This window comes from Oryx dammah, unplaced genomic scaffold (genome assembly GCF_014754425.2).
Source record: "Oryx dammah isolate SB20612 unplaced genomic scaffold, SCBI_Odam_1.1 HiC_scaffold_27, whole genome shotgun sequence".
In the NCBI taxonomy this organism is placed as follows: Eukaryota; Metazoa; Chordata; class Mammalia; order Artiodactyla; family Bovidae; genus Oryx; species Oryx dammah.
This window is the reverse complement of record NW_024070211.1, coordinates 97,910,325-97,931,599: the sequence shown is the minus strand read 5'-3', so window position 1 is coordinate 97,931,599 and position 21,275 is coordinate 97,910,325. Positions and strand designations below refer to the sequence as shown.

General features: G+C 40.9%; 1 protein-coding gene and 1 non-coding gene across 2 annotated transcripts in view; both read left to right on the top strand.

Moving 5' to 3' along the window:
- Nucleotides 1-21,275, top strand: part of CCDC148 (coiled-coil domain containing 148) — a 309,472-nt gene that overhangs the window by 127,448 nt on the left and 160,749 nt on the right. The window contains exons 10-11 of the mRNA XM_040229127.1: nucleotides 5,473-5,611; nucleotides 11,547-11,753. Of these exons, the coding sequence (XP_040085061.1) occupies nucleotides 5,473-5,611; nucleotides 11,547-11,753 (346 nt within the window). The remainder of the gene's footprint in view (nucleotides 1-5,472; nucleotides 5,612-11,546; nucleotides 11,754-21,275) is intronic.
- Nucleotides 12,532-12,679, top strand: LOC120855216. Its single transcript, XR_005719186.1, has one exon. It is a non-coding gene; the product is annotated as a U12 minor spliceosomal RNA (small nuclear RNA).

Here is a 21,275-nt window from a genome sequence, read left to right as displayed (position 1 = left end):
TCAAAAGTACTAAATTTTAGGATAATTTTAAAGTTTTCTTTAATTTTTTCTTTAAAATTATAGTCATTTTTCAAATTCAAAGGTAGAAAAGTGATTGGAATATTTTTCAGTATCTGTGTAATTTAGCTAGTTCTGTCATCATAATCACCTGTAAAACAGGTAAAGTAATAAGAACTTTGGAAGGTAAAAGCTAACCTTAGTTATTTCATATAATTAAACTATTTTATACAGATTTTTTTCTACAATGAAAAAATGAAGGTTTGACTAGAAAAGATAAATGTGAAAATTTGAATTTAGAAATTCAGATACATTAAATTTGATTTTATTTTAAATGCTAAGTAGAAAATAGCTAGTTCATTGTTATGAAGAAGTTATCATATTTGAACCTACCTGTTAAATTTTTATTATCCAGGAGACTCAGTATATATATGGAGGTGGGAGTTTTCTCCTTCACAAACAGCATCCTAATGGATATGTATGACGGTGTCATTAGTATCACTGATGTGAGTATTTGCTTCAAAATTTAAGCCAGCAGCTCTGGAAACTGCTATAAATACTCTAAAATAATAATGTTGTGAGTATTTATATATCATTTCCACTGGATCATTGAAAAAGCAAGAGAGTTCCAGAAAAACATCTATTTCTGCTTTATTGACTATGCCATAGCCTTTGACTGTGTGGATCACAATCAACTGTGGAAAATTCTGAAAGAGATGGGAATACCAAACCACCTGACCTGCCTCTTGAGAAACCTGTATGCAGGTCAGGAAGCAACAGTTAGAACTGGACATGGAACAACAGACTGGTTCCAAATAGGAAAAGGAGTACATCAAGGCTGTGTATTGTCACCCTGCTTATTTAACTTATATGCAGAGTAGATCATGAGAAACACTGGGCTGGAAGAAGCACAAGCTGGAATCAAGATTGCCAGGAGAAATATCAATAACCTCAGATATGCAGATGACACCACCCTAATGCCAGAAAGTGAAGAGGAACTAAAGGGCCTCTTGATGAACCTGAAAGAGGAGAGTGAAAAAGTTGGCTTAGCTTAACATTCAAAAAACTAAGATCATGGCATCTGGTCTCATCACTTCATGGGGACTATGCTGCTGCTGCTGCTCCTGCTGCTAAGTCGCTTCAGTTGTGTCTGACTCTGTGTGACCCCATAGATAGCAGCCCACCAGGCTCCTCCGTTCCCTAGGATTCTCCAGGCAAGAACACTGGAGTGGGTTGCCATGTCCTTCTCCAGTGCATGAAAGTGAAGAGAGAAAGTGAAGTCACTCAGTTGTGTCCGACTCTTAGTGACCCCATGGACTGCAGCCTATCAGGCTCCTCCACCCATGGGATTTTCCAGGCAAGAGTACTGGAGTGGGTCGCCATTGCCTTCTCCGCATGGGGACTATAGATAGATTGCAAATAGATGGGGAAACAGTAGAAATAGTGGCTGACTTTATTTTTCTGGGCTCCAAAATCACTGCAGATGGTGATTGCAGCCATGAAATTAAAAGACGCTTACTCCTTGGAAGGAAAGTTATGACCAACCTAACAACATATTAAAAAGCAGAGACATTACTTTGTCAACAAAGGCCCATCTAGTCAAGGCTGTGGTTTTTCCAGTGGTCATGTACAGATGTGAGAGTTGGACTATAAAGAAAGCTGAGCACTGAAGAATTGATGCTTTTGAACTGTGGTGTTGGAGAAGACTCCTGAGAGTCCCTTGGACTGCAAGGAGATCCAACCAGTCCATTCTAAAGGAGATCAGTCCTGGGTGTTCATTGGAAGGACTGATGTTGAAGCTGAAACTCCAATACTTTGGCCACCTGATGTGAAGAGCTGTCTCATTTGAAAAGATCCTGATGCTGGGAAAGATTGAGGGCAGGAGGAGAAGGGGACGGCAGAGGATGAGATGGCTGGATGGCATCACCAACTCAATGGACATGGGTTTGGGTGGACTCTGGGTGTTGGTGATGCACAGGGAGGCCTGGTGTGCTGCGATTCATGGGGTCGCAAAGAGTCAGACACGACTGAGCGACTGAACTGAACTGATATATCATTTCTTATAAGCATGTTTTTCATTTTTATCTTACATGTACCAAAATAATGTCTTACAATTTGTGTAACTGTGGTAATTGGAAAAAGCTGATGAGATATGAGGTTTCTAAAATCAATAGCAAATGAATGTGATCATTGTTCATAGCATACTTGGTTTGAAATATCTCGTTTTAATGTTATCATTTCATATGTTTATGTAGTTTTAATGTCACTAAAATGACACCTAATTAATACATTTATGCAGTGTATAAAAATGCACTGAGTGCCACAAATTCTTCTGCTGCTATATTTTTTTATAGTGATGTACGCTGCTTAATGCGTGCTTTTATTTAAAAATCATTTTTGTAAATGTTTGCTATTTGCACTTTCTTTTTGAGGACAGCCACAATCTTACACCACAATTCACTATGAGAGATCATCAAAGCAATTAGGTTAGAAGTACTTCTCCATTTTCCAAAGGATTTAAATTATTTTTGACAATTATGTGTAAGATTGCTCGTACATTATCTTAGGTCAAGTTCTGTAGAAGCAGTTCTGAGACAGGGATTGCAAGAACGAGTGGTTTGTTGGGGAAAGCTCTCAGGAAAAGGATGGTAAGGGAAGCAGGATGAAGGAGGGGAAGGTGTCTGTGCAGAAGATCTCAGTTGAAACAGATTACTGTTTGCTCTCATAGTGAAACTCCAGAGCACAAATGGCATCACAGATTTGGTCTCATCTTGAGGCAAGTAGGCTGGTCTTCTGTGCCCCGTGTCAGCCAATCATTGCTTGGGCTTGGCTCTCAAACGTAGGTGGGAGAGTACCCTCCTGGGTGAGATTGGTCCCATTTGGCCCAGGACAATTCTCCAGAGGAGAAAGTTACATCCATGAATTATCAGCATCTTGATGATGGGAATTCTAGCTTGTCAAGGTGACTGCACCTAGCATCAACAGCAGTCTTTATGTAGATAAATGACAATTTAAAAGAGAACTGGGACTTCCCTGGTAGTCCAGTGGCTAAGACTCCAGGTTCCCAATGCAGGGGGCCCAGGTTCCATCTCTGGTCAAGGAACTAGATACCACACACATAGTTAAAGATCCCACATGCTGCAACAAAGACTGGAGATCCCGTGTGCCACGACTAAGACTTGGCGCAAATAAGTAAATAAAAAAACAAAACAAAAACAGAACTTACTGGACCTAGGTTCTGTCTCTTCCTCCTCCCCAGCACATACACCCCTGCACATCCACATTTGTAATCAAATATAGATGGAAATTCAAACTGTATTCAAGTCCTTTTGATTACAAAAACAGTTTAAAAGCATAAATGAGGAATGGACTTTGGATCTATTCCCTTTTCTGGTTGCTTGCCAAATAGAAATAGAGAATTTTTGTGCCTGCATGTGTGTGTGCACTCAGTTGTGTCCAACTCTTTGTGACCCCATGGACTGTAGCCTGCCAGGCTCCTCTGTCTGTGGAATTTTCCAGGCAGGAGTGCTGTAGTAGGTTGACATTTGCTACTCCAGGGGAGCTTCATAACCCATGGATTAAAGCTACATCTCTTGTGTCTCCTGCATTGGCAAGTGGATTCCCTACCACTGTGCCACCTGGGAATCCCTTTCTGTGGCTATGACTGCTGTTAAAATGCATTTATGTGGATCATGAACAAAATGAGTTCCTTGAGAGAGGACCTGAGATACTGTCCATGAAGACTTGAAAGTAAAAGTCACCCAGTCGTTTCCAACTCTTTGTGATCCCGTGAACTACAGAGTCCATGGAATTCTCTAGGCCAGAATACTGGGGTGGGTAGCCACTCCCTTCTCCAGGGGATCTTCCCAACCCAGGGATCAAACCCAGGTCTCCCGCATTGCAGGCGGATTCTTTACCAGCTGAGCCGCAGGGGAAGCCCAAGAATATTGGAGTGGGGAGCCTATCCCTTCTCCAGCGGATCTTCCCTACCCAGGAATCGAACCGAGGTCTCCTGCACTGCAGTTAGATTATTTACCAACTGAGCTATCATGGAAGCTCAAGGGTGTTTTAAATGACAAAAACACCCAGGCAAGCTTTTTATCAGGCTTAATACTTCTATTTGAGATTCTTTATTTGTGGACACCTTATTGTTGTCTGTACATGCATAACTGATTCAGAGAGAACCCAAACACTCAATTTGTTTAATTAATGAAATCTTGAATTCTTTCTCTGCTATAGATTGTTATGTCATACAGAAGAACTGCAGACTTTGTTTCTTCCTAATGGAATATTTCCAACCCACTTTTTCTTCCTATTGCAGAGCTGTTAGAGAAGGTATCTTCTTTGAAAAATAATTTTGTTTCTTTCTTACGACTTATCAGAATAACAGAATACCTTAAGAAACTGAGTAACTTGAATGAGGATGGTAAAATGTCAATTAATATCAATGATTTAAAGAGTTTTTATTGTTTTAAATCTTCAAATAGTTTACAAGGGCATAGAGGACATATTATAAAAATGCTTTAAATTGCAGTTAACTTTAAAGTAGACCATTGACATGGTAGAAATAAACAATAGTGAGTCTTCATCTTAGATCAAAGAAATATTTGTTGCTAATAATATTCACCCTGATTGCATCTGTATTTGATTATTCCAACTTACTAAATAAGAATAATGATATGCAAATAAACTCAATAATGAGACATTAATTCAGTCTACAGTTCAAGCTGATCCTGTAGCCTTTTCACTCTGCATAGGGCTTTGCTAATACTTCCTGTAGAACACAAAGCCTAGGAAAGTTCTGAATTAAAAAGGTATTTTGGAGCATGGTGGCCACGTTATTGGGAAGGTAACTTGTAGGGATCCTATGAAAAATGATTTCTTTATCACTTTGAAATCTAATTTGTATCTTTTTACTACCAACATTTAGTCTTAGTGCCACAATGCAGGAAGTTGAGGGGATAAAGTAAAAGTTAATTTTAGACTTACTTTTAATATCAAACCTTCATATGTCCCTTCCTCAAGCCTTAGTTTCCTTTATGTAATTGTTTATTTGTCTACATTTGTATTTTCCTCCAGTCTAGAAATAGGAATTTTGTTGAATTAGCAAAATTCCTTTTTAATCTCTATGCTTAATAATTTATTTCCCAATATTTGTTTATTTCATTCATTGTCATGATTTTTAAAATATTGTTATAGGAAAGATAGAATATCTTAAAAATATGATGTCTCATTGTCAAACTTCTTCAGATTAAGCCTGGAACTCATGGCAACATGAAATAATGAAAGAACCCATTGTGTTAGAATTTAGAGCCTTTTATTGAGCAGACATTTTATTTAGCTAATGTATTTTTTTCCAGACTTCATTTTATGTAATCATTATCGTTTTCTAACAGCTTAAACAGTTTGAGGTCCCTCAATCTCCTTTGATTGCTCAATAATCATAATATCATGTGATATTTTTCTTGCTTCCAGAAACTTCCAATTAAGTGATGAAGACCACTGGATTTACCAGACTGTTTTGGATCAGTATCCTGGGGATCTCTGTGGCCGAAGGACTTTGTATCTGGACATGTTACAAAGATATCTTCCACACAAATCGAGGCATGATTTGGTGAGTGCTGGACCTTATATACTGCCAAGCTAAATTGTTTTGGTGGTCAATAATTACTAAACTATACACACACACACACACACACACACACACACACACACACCTTCCCTTGTGGCTCAGCAATAACTAAGAATCCCCTGCAATGCAGGAGACCCAGTCTGCCATGTGGGAGATCTGAGTTTGATCCCTGGATCAGGAAGATCCCCTGCAGAAGGAAATTGCAAACCACTCCAGTATTCTTGCCTGGGAAATCCCATGGACAGAGGAGCCTGGCGGGCTACAGTCCATAGGGTTGCATTAACTGGACATGACTTAACAACTAAACCACCCCCATACACACACACACACACACATACACACATAAATATATATACATATTTTTTAAAGTTATTTTTAATTGGAGGATAATTGCTTTACAATATTATATTGGTTTTTGCAATACATCAACATGAATCAGCTATGGATATACACATATGTTCCCTCCCTCTTGATCCTCCTACCTACCTCCCACCCCAAACCACCCCTCTAGGTTGTCACAGAGCATCAGGTATATATATACTTTAAATGGTGCTCTAAAATTATTTGTTTTCTACACTCTAGAAAATAATAGGGTTATAGTATGAAATCTGTCATTATACAAGACAGTATAGTGCATGACTATGCCAAAGCCTTTGACTGTGGATCACAACAAACTGTGGAAAATTCTTAAAGAAATGGAAATACCAGACCACCTTACCTGCCTCCTGAGAAACCTGTATGCTGGTCAAAAAGCAACAGTTAGAACTGGACATGAAACAACAGACTAGTTCAGAATTGGGAAAGGAACACATCAAGCCTGTATATTGTCACTCTGCTTATCTAACTTCTATGCAGAGTATATCATGTGAAATGCTGAACTGGATGAATCAAGATTGCTGGAGAAATATCAACAACCTCAGATATGCAGATGATACTATCTTAATGGCAGAAATTGAAGAGGAACTAAACAGCCTCTTGATGAGAGTGAAACAGGAGAGTAAAAAATGCTGACTTAAAACTCAACATTCAAAAAAAGCTAAGACCATGGCATCCAGTGCCATCACTTCATGGCAAATAGATGGGAAAAAATGAAAACAGTGACATATTTTATTTTCTTGGTCTCTAAAATCACTGTGGACAATGACTGCAGCCACAAAATTAAAAGATGCTTGCTCCTTGAAAGGAAAACTATGACAAACCTAGACAATGTATTAAAAAGCAGAGACATCACTTTGCTGACAAAATCCCATCTAGTTAAAGCTATTTTTTTTTCCACTAGTCATGTATGGATGTGAGGTTTGGACCATAAAGAAGGCTGAGTGCCAAAGAAATGGATGCTTTTGAATTGTGGTTCTGAAGAAGATTCTTGAGAGTTCCTTGGACAGCAAAGGATCAAACCAGTCAATCCATAGGAAATCAACTATGAGTATTCATTGGAAGGACTGATGCTGCCACTGAAGCTCCAAGTTTGGCCACCTGACGCAAAGAGCCGACTCATTGGAAGACCCTGATGCTGGGAAAGATTGAGGGCAGTAGGAAAAGGGACAACAGAGGATGAGATGGTGGGATGGCATCACTGACTCAATGGACATGAGTTTGAGCAAGCTCAGGGAGATGGTGAAGGACAAGGAAGCCTGGTGTGCTGCAGTCCATGGGGTCACAGAGTCGGATATGACTTAGCGACTGAACAACAACATGTTGCATAAAAAGATGGGAGACTCCCCTGGCAACATTTATTCTTCTGTGGCTTACTTACCCCAGAGAGCTTCACCATGGTCCTCTGGGTTGCTCTGCTTGTGTTTGACTTCCAGGTGTCTGCAAATTCACCTGCCCATCTCAGAGGTTCTGCCATTCCTTGAGTCTTGCCAGAAAATGGGTTGTTTGCCTTTCCATTCACACAGCCTGCCGCATCTCAATCCTTCTAGTCACGGGGAAGCCAAAACTTGCCTTGGGAGCTTGTGTCTCCCTACACCCCACCACAACTCCACTTGGTCCACTCGATGGGTCTGACCACAAATGCCCCACATTCGTAAATCAGAGTCTTGTCTGAAGTTCCCCTGAGACAGGCCTGGGAAGTTATGGCTACATTCTTCACTGGACAAGACCGCAGAGACAAGGAAACAGAAGTTACCATGTCACCAATGAATTCCGCAGTAATTCACTTTAAAACATATATGCAAACAAACATGTATGGACTCTTACCTTTTAAATATTATAGGCCATGCCGTAAAATATTATTACATACTCTGTATTTTTGTAATTGTTTTAAATCAAGTAACAATACTTGAGGGAGGGAGTTTCAAAAGGGAGAGGATATATGTATCAGTTCAGTTCAGTTCAGTCGCTCAGTCGTGTCCGACTCTTTGCGACCCCATGAGTTGCAGCACGCCAGGCCTCCCTGTTCATCACCAACTCCTGGAGTTCAATCAGACTCATGTCCAATGAGTCCGTGATGCCATCCAGCCATCTCATCCTCGGTTGTCCCCTTCTCCTCCTGCCCCCAATTCCTCCCAGCATCAGAGTCTTTTCCAGTGAGTCAACTCTTCGCATGAGGTGGCCAAAGTACTGGAGTTTCAGCTTTAGCATCATTCCTTCCAAAGAAATCCCAGGGCTGATCTCCTTCAGAATGGACTGGTTGGATCTGGCTGATTCATGTTGTGCTTTGACAGAAAACAGAAAAATTCTGTAAAGTAATTATTCTTCAATAAAAAATAAACATATAAAAAAACAGTACTAATGTGTATAGAATTTATTTTATGTCAGTCATGTGTAAACTCCTGTAGTGCACATAATAGTGAATGAGAGAAGTACTATAATTATCCTTACTTTTCAGGTGAAGAAACTGAAGCAAAGGCAACACAACTATATGACAAACCTCTCCCATCCCATTAATCCCCATTCAGTTATTTGTTTTCCTTCTGACCTTTACTTTACTGCAAATTCTTTTTATGCAAAATATATGTTATATAATATTAATAATTCATTCTAGATTTCATACGTCTTAATTTATTAAATTGGAGCTTTCATTTTATTCCTTATTGATTCCGTTTGTATCTGTGACCAGCTGTCATTTTTACCTGTGTGTAGATTTTTGTATTTGCCTACTGTTAATACGATAAAGATTTTTCCATTTACTTCTTACATTGGGATAATTAGTATGCATTTCTGTATGATGTGTACTTCCCTTCTTAGTGTTTGACAAATTTTAAGCATAGCCTTAGCTTTGAGGACTAAAGCTAAGAACTTTATAGAATGGATTTCAGTAGCTGATATTTGATTTAAGTGAAGCCATAACCTGTTTCATTATGTACTTAGTTCAGTTCAGTCGTTCAGTCGTGTCCAACTCTTTGCGATCCCATGGACTGCAGCACGATAGGCCTCTCTGTCCATCACCAACTCACAGAGTTTACTCCAACTCATGTCCATTGAGTTGGTGATGCCATCCAACCATCTCATCCTCTGTCATCCCCTTCTCCTCCCACCTTCAATCTTTCCCAGCATCAGGGTCTTTTCCAATGAGTCAGCTCTTCGCATCAGGTGGCTGAAGTATTGGAGTTTCAGCTTCAGCATCAGTCCTTCCAATGAATATTCAGGACTGATTTCCTTTAAGATGGACTGGTTTGATCTCCTTGCTGTCCAAGAGTCTTCTCCAACACCACAGTTCAAGAGCATCAATTCTTTGGTGCTCCGCTTTCTTTATAGTCCAACTCACATCCATACATGACTACTGGAAAAACCATAGCTTTGACTAGATGGACCTTTGCTGGCAAAGTAATGTCTCTGCTTTTTCATATGCTGTCTAGATTGGTCATAGCTTTTCTTCCTAGGAGCAAGCATCTTTCAATTTCATGGCTGCAGTCACCATCTACAGTAATTTTTGAGCCCCCAAAAGTAAAGTTTGTCACTATTTCCACTGTTTACCCATCTATTTGTCATGAAGTATGATCTTAGTTTTCTGAATGTTGAGCTTTAAGCCAGCTTTTTCACTCTCCTCTTTCACTTTCATCAAGAAGCTCTTTAGTTCTTCCTCACTTTCTGCCATAAGGGTGGTGTCGTCTGCATATCTGAGGCTATAGATATTTCTCCCAGCAATCTTGATTCCAGTTTGTGCTTCTTCCAGCCCAGTGTTTCTCATAATGTACTCTGCATATAAGTTAAATAAGCAGGGTGACGATATACAGCCTTCATGTACTCATTTCCCTATTTGGAATCAGTCTGTTGTTCCATGTCCGGTTCTAACTGTTGCTTCCTGACCTGCATACAGATTTCTTAAGAGGCACTTCAGATGGTCTGGTACTCCCATCTCTTGAAGAATTTTCCAGTTTGTTGTGATCCACACAGTCAAAGGCTTTGGCATAGTCAATAAAGCAGAACTAGATGTTTTTCTGGAACTCTCTTGCTTTTTCCATGATCCAGTGGTTGTTGGCAATTTGATCACTGGTTCCTCTGCCTTTTGTAAATCCAGCTTGAACATCTGGAAGTTCATGGTTCACGTATACTGTTGAAGCCTGGCTTGGAGAGTTTTGAGCATTACTTTACTAGCGTGTGACATGAGTGCAATTGTGCGGTAGTCTGAGCATTCTTTGGCATTGCCTTTCTTTGGGATTGGAATGAACACTGACCTTTTCCAGTCCTGTGGCCACTGCTGAGTTTTCCAAATTTGCTGCCATATTAAGTGCAGCACTTTCACAGCATCACTTTCAGGATTTGAAACAGCTCCACTGGAATTCCATCACCTCCACTAGCTTTGTTCATAGTGATGCTTCCTAAGGTCCATTTGACTTTGCATTCCAGGATGTCTGGCTCTAGGTGAGTGATCATACCATTGTTTACTTAATTAACCATACCTGAATTATAATTTTTTTAAAGTAGGAGCCACCTTATCTTGTTTGCTAGGTTCTTTTCTCACATCACTTAGAGTTTAAATAATATATTAAATTCAGATATGTGGTCTATACTAGCAAAATGAAGAATTATTTAGGTCATCAACTCTTAATTTCAGGTGACATACCTTTATATAGGGGCCTCCCAGGTGGCACTAGTGGTAAAGAATCTGCTTGCCAGTGCAGGATATGCAAGACACATGGGTTCAATCCCTGGGTCAGGAAGAACCCCTGGATAAGGGAATAGCAAGCCACTCCAGTATTCTTGCCCTGTAAGACCCCATGGGCAGGCTACAGCCCATGGGGTCACAAAGAGTTGGACATGACTGAGCAACTGAGCTCTCATAGACACACACACACCTTTTATAAGGAGTATTTCAGAATCACCTACAGAGGTTTTTCAAATTGCTCGGCTATCTCTCTTCTTCTTCTTAAGACTCAGATCTCCCAGAGTTGGTATTCACTGGCAGTAGGAACTACTGATACCCGTGTAAGAATGTCATGCCCTTCAAGAGCATGGGATGGGAAGGGCTACCGTCAATGCTATAATTATTTTAAGTTTAGATGTTCTGATTGTTTCCCTAATCAATGGCAAACTGAGTTTTTAGAATTACTGTAGTGATTTTTAATGTTTATTAGCACATGTCTAACCAAAGCAACTGAAGTCATTATTAATATAGCAAGACTGATTTAAAGATAGAGTATTTTTAAAATTATATGTAGGGGAAATCATGTTTTCTGCTCATAGATTCATTGCCATAAAGAAGTAGAAGTTGTTCTAGGGCCATCTGGCCTGACTCCACCCTGTATGAAAACTTAAAAAGAATAAATGACTGGTCCTCAGTCACCAAGTAGCCATGGACCCAGAAATCTGGGACTGGTACCTGATCCTGATTGTTGTATTTACTATTAAGATATTCAGTCTTCACTTTTCAAAATCATTGACTTTAATTCATTTTATTCACTTTTCTAGCAATGACATAACACATAAGCTCAGTTTCATAATAAACATTTATGATCTGTTGTCTTTTCAGGTCGAACATGAGAAATATTGTGACCAGTATCACTTTGCTAAGGAGCAGCGAAGAATCCTGATATTAAGTTGGAATAAGAATAGGAGAGACTTTATACAGAAGGCTGTGCTGACACTGGCCGAAGCCTGTGCAACTCATGAAGTGGAAAGCATGTTGGCTAAGGACAGGAAAAAGCAACAGGAAGTGTGTGCTGATCTGAAAGCCAAGGTGAGATGCTTTGCAGATGATGCTTCAGTATTTGCCTGAGTATTCATTTCAGAATTCACTTTTCCTGTTTGTTCAATTCCAACCTAAAATTTCTCTAAAAAGCCTATTTTGAATAAAATTCTTAGTTCGAACTATATGAAATTGCAATTCCTTTAAGTCAAAACGTTGTGAACAATCAACAGTTTCATACAGTTCAACCTGAAGTTGAACAGGAGGTGAGTATTAAAGTTTTGATTGTGGATATCCAATACCAACTACAAATGCTATACATCAGCATGAGGTACGGGATGAAAATACAGTGTAATTATAGAGTAAATGTCTGATACTTGTTCAGACTCACGAACCTCTCATTCACTTTAAAGATTTTTTTAAAAAAAGGATCCAGTTACGAAGAGGAGGGAGGATTTGTGAAGAGATACGCTGGGGAGAGCTTGATGGGCTGTGTGAGCTCTCAACAAAGTGAGATGGGGAGCAGATCGGGTTTTCCTCCTGCCCAGACCCAGCGAGGAACCTCCAGGATGGCTTGGAGAGTTGAGTGGGTAACCCTTGTAGTGGAGTCTTGGGGACTGGTGTCTGAGGCTCGCAAGGAAGTACAGACAGCACAAAATTGGGGAGTACAGAGAAACTGCCTTAATGGCAGAACTGCAAACAAGAGTGGTTGCTGTGTTGGGAGTAATTGCACCCCTCAAACGGATCACGGGTGCATGAGTCCCAGAGGCCCCAGGTGGATTTGGCCTCCCTAGGAGTGTTGGAAGGGCTGTCAAACATAGATTGTATCATGTTTTAAACTCCTGAGTAAGGAAAATTATGATTGGGGGTGACACTGAATCCTCACAGCTAATGTGAGATGAATTTCTGTGTGGGTAAAGCTGTCCCTAATGTGACCTGCCTACTTTGCAGGATGCCTGGGAGTTGTGATATGCCCATCCCCCTTATACTTAAAGAGTATAATGGCCTGACCCCATCAGCTGAGACAGGACGAGGAGTTGACTAATCCTTCGCTGTTGAAGTCCCTGGGCAGGGTACTGTTCGGACCTCACAGAATTGCTGAAAATACTATTAACCATGAAACTGTTGAACCAGGAGTTAGTGACCTTAGGCAGTTCTCTGAAACTTACTTCTGTAACTGCAGTATAATGCCAACTGCTTGTTTGTACTTGAGAAATAAAGATACATGCAACACACACACACAATTGTATTGAGGTACAGCATATACACAGTAAAGTGCACAGATCTTAATTTATTGATAAATGACATAGTAGGAGGATATTGAAACATTTTATTCTCTTGAAAGAAAAAATAAGCAGGTAGATGTTATAGGAATTAATAGCGTATGAAAACAAATGTCTTGGACTTCCCTGGTGGTCCAGTGGCTAAGAATTGCCTGCCAATTCAGGGGACATGAGTTCAATCCCTGGTGCAGGAAGATTCCACATGTCTCAGAGCAACTAAGCTCATGTACCACAACTACTGACCCTATACAACTAGGGAGGTCGGCAAGCTCTAGGGCCCTGGAGGCGCAACTAATGAGTCTGTGTGCGGCAGCTACTGAAGCCCTTCACCTAGAGCCTGTGCTTCACCATAAGAGAAGTCCCCACAGTGAGAAGCCCATGCGTGGCAACTAGAGAGTGGTCTTTGCTCCCACAACCAGAGAAAAGCCTGCACAGCAACAAAGACCCAGCACAGCCATAAATAAATAAGTTAAAAAACGAACAAATAAATGTCTCTATTTGAAAACATTAGAGGAAAAATTTCTCCTCTGCAGTTTTTTAAACAAAAAGATATTTCTTTTGACATTGCATAAACTTAGGACGTAAAAGCAATAGAATTTACATGAAGCTTCCAAGGTGGCTCAGATGGTAAAGAATCTGCCTGCAATTTGGAAGACCCAGGTTTGATCCCTGGGTCAGGAAGATGCCCTGGAGAATAGAATGGCTACCCACTCCAGTATTCTTGCCCAGGAAACCCCATGGACAGAGGAACCTGGTGGGCTACAGCTCATGGAGTCACAGAGTTGGACATGACTGACAAACACACACACACAGAAAGCCCAATCTACCATGGGCTACAGAGCTAATGTCTCTCTAGGGATCTTCCTGACCCAGGAATCAAACCAGGGTCTCCTGCATTGCAGGTAGATTCTTTCCCATCTGAGCTACAAGGAAGCCCCCCACCCACCCCACCCCCGCCACCACCAATATATACTAGCCCCAATCCATGACTACTATTCCGAATTCATCTAATCATTCAAGATTAGTTTTGCTTATTGGTGAATTTCATATGAGTAAAATCATACAGTATATACTGTTTGATACTTCTTTCATGCATCATATCTGTGAGTTCCATCCTTGTTGCATGTCATAATCATCTGGGTAATATTTTGTGCATATACATATACCACAGTTTATTTGTATTTTCTCCTGTTGATAGACATTTGATTTGCTTCCAGCTTTTCATGTTATGATAATGGTGCTATGAACATCCTTGATCTTGACTTATGGTGGTCATAGGCCCTTGTAACTCTTGGATAATTGCCTCAGAGTGGAATTGCTGAATCATAGGGCTCATGTTAAATACTTCCAAATAGTTTTCCAAAGTGGTTATACAAATTTACGACCAGTTTCAGTTAATCCACAGTCTTGCCAACAGTGGTATTGCCAAATCTTTAACTTCAGCTAATCTGATGACTGTGTAGTGGGACTTCATTATGATTTTCATTTGCATTTAGAATAAAGATGTCGAGCAGCTTTTCTTATGCACATTGGCAATTTGAATATCCTCTTTTGTGAAACAGCCACTTAGGTCCTTTGCCCATTTTTCTATTCCATTGTCTGCTCCTTTTCTTACTCATTTGTATGTTCTTTATATGTTCTGTAGGCAAATTCCATTTTTTCCTCCCAATCTGTAACTTGTCTCTTCACATTCTTAATGTTGTTTTTTTGATGAACAATTTAATTGCAATGAAATTGTTTTCTTGTAATTTTAAATATCTTTGAGATGTAAGTTATATGTGGTTAAAATCATCCTTTGGGGGGACTTCCCTGGGGCCTCAGACAGTAAAGAATCTGCCTACAGTGTAGGAGACCTGGATTTGATCCCTATGTTAAGAAGGAAATGGCAACCCACTTTAGTATTTTTGCCTGGAGAATTCCCATGGACAGAGGAGCCTGGCAGACTACAGTCCATGGGGTTGCAGAGTCAGACACAACTGAATAACTATCACACAAAATCACCCTTTTTAGTGTATAGCTCTATGAGTTTCAACAAATGCTGGACATGTAACCACCCCCACAGTCAGGGTATAGAACTGTTCTATCACTTTCAACAGTCCTTCATGCCTCTTTGAAATCAACACCTCACCCACCTTCAGCCTTTGGCCACTATTGATCTGTCTCTATTGTTGGGCCTATTCTAGAATGTCATATATCTATAACCAAATAGTATGACATGTGCTCTTTTGAGTCTGTCTTTTTTTCCTGAGCATAATGTCTTAGATCTAGCCATGATAGTGTAAATGCCAACAGTTCGGTCCTTTTTGTTGCTGTATTATTCCTTGATATGGGTTTATTACAGTTTGTCCACTCACCAGTTGTCTTCAGTTTTTGGCAATTAGTGTCACTTTGCTGATGGTGGAAGTAGGCTTCAGGCTTTCCTCGTGAGTCTGAGCCCAAGAGAGTGTCTTGCCACTCTCGCACCTTTCCCAGTGTAGATTCTTACTAACATTTGCTAGCCTGCTTGGGGAAGAGGCTTTCTGCTTTCTTGGTTCAGCCTCAGCATCAGGCAGGACCTATGTTCCTGGATATTGGGGCCAGAACCTATTCAGTGACTATGCCCTCCTCCCCAGGGCAGATGAACTTCAAGTTCATCTCAGGTCATACTGGTTCCTGTGAGGGAGAAAGCTTCCTGTTTCTTCCTCAGGAGAGAAGGATTTCTTTGTCCCTTTTCCCTAGCCTCAAAGGGCCTACACTTGCACCCTGAGGGTTTGCAGCCCCACCTCCCTCCTCACCCACAGTGCGTTTTGTTCATTAGGGCTTTGTTCCTCTCTGGCTGATTTGTAGGACCACGGGAGTCTTCCTCTGCTGCTTTCCCTGACCGGGATCTTTCTTAGGAACATTCTATGAGATTTGTAAAGAAAAGCTTGTGAACGGGTGTAAATTCCCCTTGCATCTGTAGCTTCCATATGGCAGAAGCTCAGACTCTGCCACAGCAGCAAATTGTTAAAATGAAACTATGGAATCATCACAAAATTTTACCTGCAATCTTTTTATCCCTTCTAAAATGGCCTTGACTTTCCCAGGGGCTCCGCCTCAGGTAAGTAGCTCTCAAATTGCCTATCTTGTTGGAGGCACCTACCTTTCTTTAAATATCAGGCTAGTTTATTGTCCTATGACATCTTCTCTCTGTTAGACTCAAGAAAAATTTTGATGTTGTAGGCTATCCAGCTTTTTCTTGTGGTTAAAGTCGGAGTGACATTCTTTTCTGGTTTCTGGAAGGTCCTAATGCAATACAGTTTATCAGTCTTTTAAATGCTATATTTAAGAAATCATTGGCTAGTGACATGGGGTCATTTTCAAAAGTCTGAGATTTTTTCTACCCAACAAGGCTCCTGCCAGAAGTTTAGGCTCCACCCAAAACAGTGAGTTGGGAAGAGCAGTAAATGGGAACCTGAAGGTGGAAAAGAAGTAGCTAAAGGAAATTGTGTATGGGGAAATTTTCCAGGAACAGCCCAGACAACAAAACTGATAGGAAGGGAAGAGCCAGCAGCATTAAGCACCTACTGAGTTTACCAGACAGCCTCAGTTACCAGTCCATGAGAAAACTGCCTTTCCCCTTTATCTTTCCTCTCCTTTTCTTTCCCACTCCTGGGCTCTGAGGGTCTAAACATGTAGGGAATAAAAGGAAATGTTATCTTCTGAATAAAGAGGGAAGAGTTGCTTAATCTCTTAGAACTAGATAATTTAATTTTGAATCAAGACTGTATTTTGTGACTTAAAGTGATTGTGGGACCCTCTGTAATCCAAGAGTGGGCTGTGGTTTCTGCCTAGGTTTCATCTAGTGACAGGAGAAATATCTGAGTAGGGGACAGAAATAATGCTGTGTTTTGATTATTTCCCACACATCATGCTGCCCAGTGTATCAAGCATACTCTGTGGAGTACCCTCAACATCTCAGACATTTGAATAGATGCTTTATAGGCATTTTCTGATAATACCCCCAATGACAAATCTAAGTTAAGGTGTACAACTGCCCTACATAGCTTTCCATATGAGTGCTATAGAGCACTCAGCCATGAAATCATGGGCTGGGTTCTGTGAAGGCAATATAACATGGGTCTCTTCAGAGACACATGGTCACAATATGGTGAACAAATATCTCTGAACTTTTGGAGATGCAGCCTCCAAAGATTAAATGTGGGCAGAGAGTGGAAAAATTGGAGCATAAAGTAAACTGGTAAAATGGATTCTATTTTTCATAGAGACAGTGTTATTGTTGGAGTCTGTGTTCCTGATCAAGAACTGAGGCTCAGCAAATTATAGTTCATAACAAAAATATATCATAAAAAAGTGGTAACTCTATTAATTCTGTAGTAATTAAAAATATTTAATTATTTTCATCAGTTGAGTCACTCAGTCATTTCTGACTCTGCAACTCCATGGACTGCAGCATGCCAGGCTTTCCTGTCCATCACCAACTCCTGGAGCTTGCTCAAACTCATGTCCATCAAGTTGGTGATGCCATCCAACCATTTCATCCTCTGTTGTCCCCTTCTCCTCCTGCCTTCAATCTCCCAGCATCAGGGTTTTTCCCAATGAGTCAGTTCTTTGCATCAGGTGGCCAAAGTATTGGAACTTCAGCTTCAGCATCAGTCCTTCTAATGAATAGTGAGGACTGATTTCCTTTAGGATTGACTGATTTGATCTCCTTGCAGTCCAAGGGACTCTCAAGGGTCTTCTCCAACACCAAGTTCAAAAGCATCAATTCTTTGGTGCTCTGCCTTCTTCATGGTCCAACTCTTACAGCCATACATGACTACTGGAAAAACTATAGCCTAGACTAGACAGACCTTTGTCAGCAAAGGAATGTCTCTGCTTTTTCATATGCTGTTTAGGTTTGTCATGGCTTTTCTTCCTAGGAGCAAGGGTCTTTTAATTTCATGGCTGCAGTCACCATCTGCAGTGATTTTGGAGCCCAAGAAAAGAAAGTCACTGTTTCCATTGTTTCCCTGTCTATTTGCCATGAAGTGATGGGGCCAGAAGCCATGATCTTAGTTTTTTGAATGCTGAGTTTTAAGCCAGCTTTTTCATTCTCCTCTTTCATCTCATGGTTTTTTTAAGAACCTGAAAAGAAGCTTGGAGATTTATTCTCAGTCTTCATTTTACAAGTCCAAAAGCTGACGTCCTGAAAGACAAAGTGACCTGACTTAAGGTTTATGCCAGCTCATTTGATTTGAAATTCAATATTATCTCTGCCCTACACAGCTTTGCATATAAGAATCTTATAAAATAATAGAAGATATTTATTATACTGTGGGCCCCAATGTGCTATAAAATAGACTGACAGAATGTGAAAAATATTACTTCATTGTATCATAAATTTGATCTCTCTAAAACCAACATGCTAGCTATAATAAACATTAGTTAAATATTTAACCATAATTTTGTTCTTAGTCTTGGAATTTAAAAGGGCTTTTGGGGAGTGATTTAGATGATTTGTGTCTTTAAGGAAAGAGCTAAAGGAATTTTGAAATAATGTGTTCTCTCTCTGTTTTAGTTTTCTATCAGCAACAGCTGCTGTAGCAAGTAGGGACTTTTAGGCCTCTCACAAGATGGGTGAGAGGAAGGCGGGAAAACAGAGCTCTCATTCTCTTGCTCCCACAAAACCTTCTGTTTGGTCCCCTAAATTTTCTCAGACTGCTAGCTCCAGACCCTCCCAGCACTAGCCTGGACCACTCTGTTAGCTGTGTATTTGATTCCTTAACATCCTCGACTGTCTATGGAATGGCTGGGGGGCCTCGTTCCCAGATCTGTCTCACAGTTGACTTTCTCTGTCTCCATGCTGGGTGGCCAAGTACTGCTAAGAAAAAGTCATTTTATCCAGACTCTGAATGAAATGTCCACATGAGAATGCTCAGTCTTATCCTTGGTTCACCAGTTCTTCCTAGTCCTCTTATCCCCGTTTCAAAGAACTGTGTGTGCGCTAAGTCACTTGACTCACGTCCAACTCTTTTGACCCTGTGGACTGTAGCCCACCAGGCTCTTCCGTCCATGGGGATTCTCTAGGCAAGAGTACTGGAGTGGGTTGCCCTGCCCTCCTCCTGGGCATCTTCCTATCCAGGGACCAAGCCCGTGTCTCTTCTGTCTCCTCCACTGGCAGTGGGTTCTTTACCACGAGTGCCAACTTTAGGTAAGCCCCAGACAGGTCCCTAGGAGACTCTTGGGCTTCACTGGTAGATCAGATGGTAAAGAATCTGCCTGCAATGCAGGAAACTGGGATTCAATCCCTGGGTCAGAAAGATCCCCTGGAGAAGGGAATGGCTACCCACTCCAGTATTCTTGCCTGGAGAATTCTGTGAACAGAGGAGCTGGTGGGCTATAGTCCGTGGGGTCACAAAGAGTCGGACATAACTGAGTGACTAACACTTTCACCTAACACCATACACCCTCCCCGTCACACTCCCAGAAGACAAACCACTTCCTGCTTTATCAATTAAAGGAAGTCATGGAGGTCTACGATTAACCCTCAGTTCCTATCTCCCTGGCCCTGTGTCTGTCTCTGCTAGTCCCCTGCTCTCCCCTCTGATGCACAGTGTGAGATCTTCTACACATTCATGTCCAGTCCTTTCCTTTGATGTTTGGGATTCTGACCCATATAACCACTTGGTTCTACTGTTTACCCCCTTTCCTTTATTTTTACTCTGTGGGGTATTCCTCTCTGTCATCTTCTAGATCCTGGGCAGTCCCTATTCTCTACCCTTTCATTTGAAATCAAACTTTTGAAAGAATAATCTAGATTATTTTTTCTTCAAGACTTGTGATGTCTCTACTCCATCAAATTCCTATCCTCTCTCCGAGATGACAAGTGACCTCTGTATTACTTAATGGAATTAACACTCTTCCATCGTGATCCTAGTGGGCCACTCTGCCTCTATTCTCTCTGTTGACGACTCACTCTGGACATTTTTCACTGTCAGCTTCCAAAATATCATTAGCTTCGTCATGTCTTAAAGTGCTTCTCAGCCAGCCTGTGTATTTGTCACTGTGCCCCTCCTGTAACCCTGGTTTCTTCCAGGATTCTGTCCTTGCTCTTTGTTCTTCTCTCTCTACTTCATTGGCTCTCCATCCCTCTTGTTATTTTCCCTACTTTATATGCTAATTACTCTCAAATCATTTTTTCTCATCTCTGAACAGCTCTCTTTTGAATCTCATTTATCCAGCTACATATTAGTTATACCAGCTTAGAAGTCTACAAATACTTTGAACTCGGTGTCCAAAATAGAAATCTTTGTTTTCCCATAATAAATTTGCACTTCTTTCTTGAAACTTATCTTAGCTTCCTCTTTTTCCTCACGCTCCTAGTGACTTACCAAATTTGGAAAATTTTCTGTATTAACTATATAGCTGTTCCTTTCTCTCAGGCAGCCTTGACCACTGTTCCTGAACTATTATTACAGCAGCCTTCTAATGGCTATGCTTCACATCCCACAAAAACATTTCTGTAAGTTTTCCCCTAAACTGCAGGTAGGGTGCTCTATCTAAAAGCATTCTGGTTATTTGCGTTATTCCATCCTTTGATGACAACTCCTCAGTAGCACCCCTTTACTTGCAATATGGCTAAACTTCCTAGCATGGCTTTCTAAGTCCTCAGTAACATGGACCCTGGCTCCCTTCCTGGCCTCCTTTCTTGATACTCCACCTCATATTTAACAGCTTAAACATGCCACCTTCCCCCACCCCCCCGCCCCGCCCTGTTACCCTTTCTCCATCTCCAGCTGATACTGCATTGTACAGCATTTTGTTCCCTGACCTGTGCCCTTGCTCTCGCCACTGTTGGCTTGTCGAGAATGCTGCTCTTGCCTTCCCTTGTCTGGTTAAGTCTCACTCATCTTCAAGATTTAGTTCAAATGTCTGCTACAGGGAGACTTTCTTGGGTCTCTGGCTAGGTTCAGTCCACTCTTGGTTATCTCTAGCCCCTTAGAGATAATCATAACTTGCCAGTGATTCTGGCGCACTGAAAAAATCTATGTCCCCTATACAACTGCAGGCAGGAGCCTCATCTTATTTACCTTGGTATAGCATATACCTCCTATAACTCCTCTACTCCTCTAACACTACCCTCACAACAAATTCTCAGTGATCAGAACATGCTTGGTGCTGAGTGACTCTTGTTGAAGTATATAATAAGCCTTAGGCATTTTTCTCTTCTTAACGTGTGTGTGCTAAGTTACTTCAGTCATGTCTGACTCTGCAACCCTACCAACTGTAGTCCACCAGGGTCCTCTGTCGATAGGATTTCCCAGGCAAG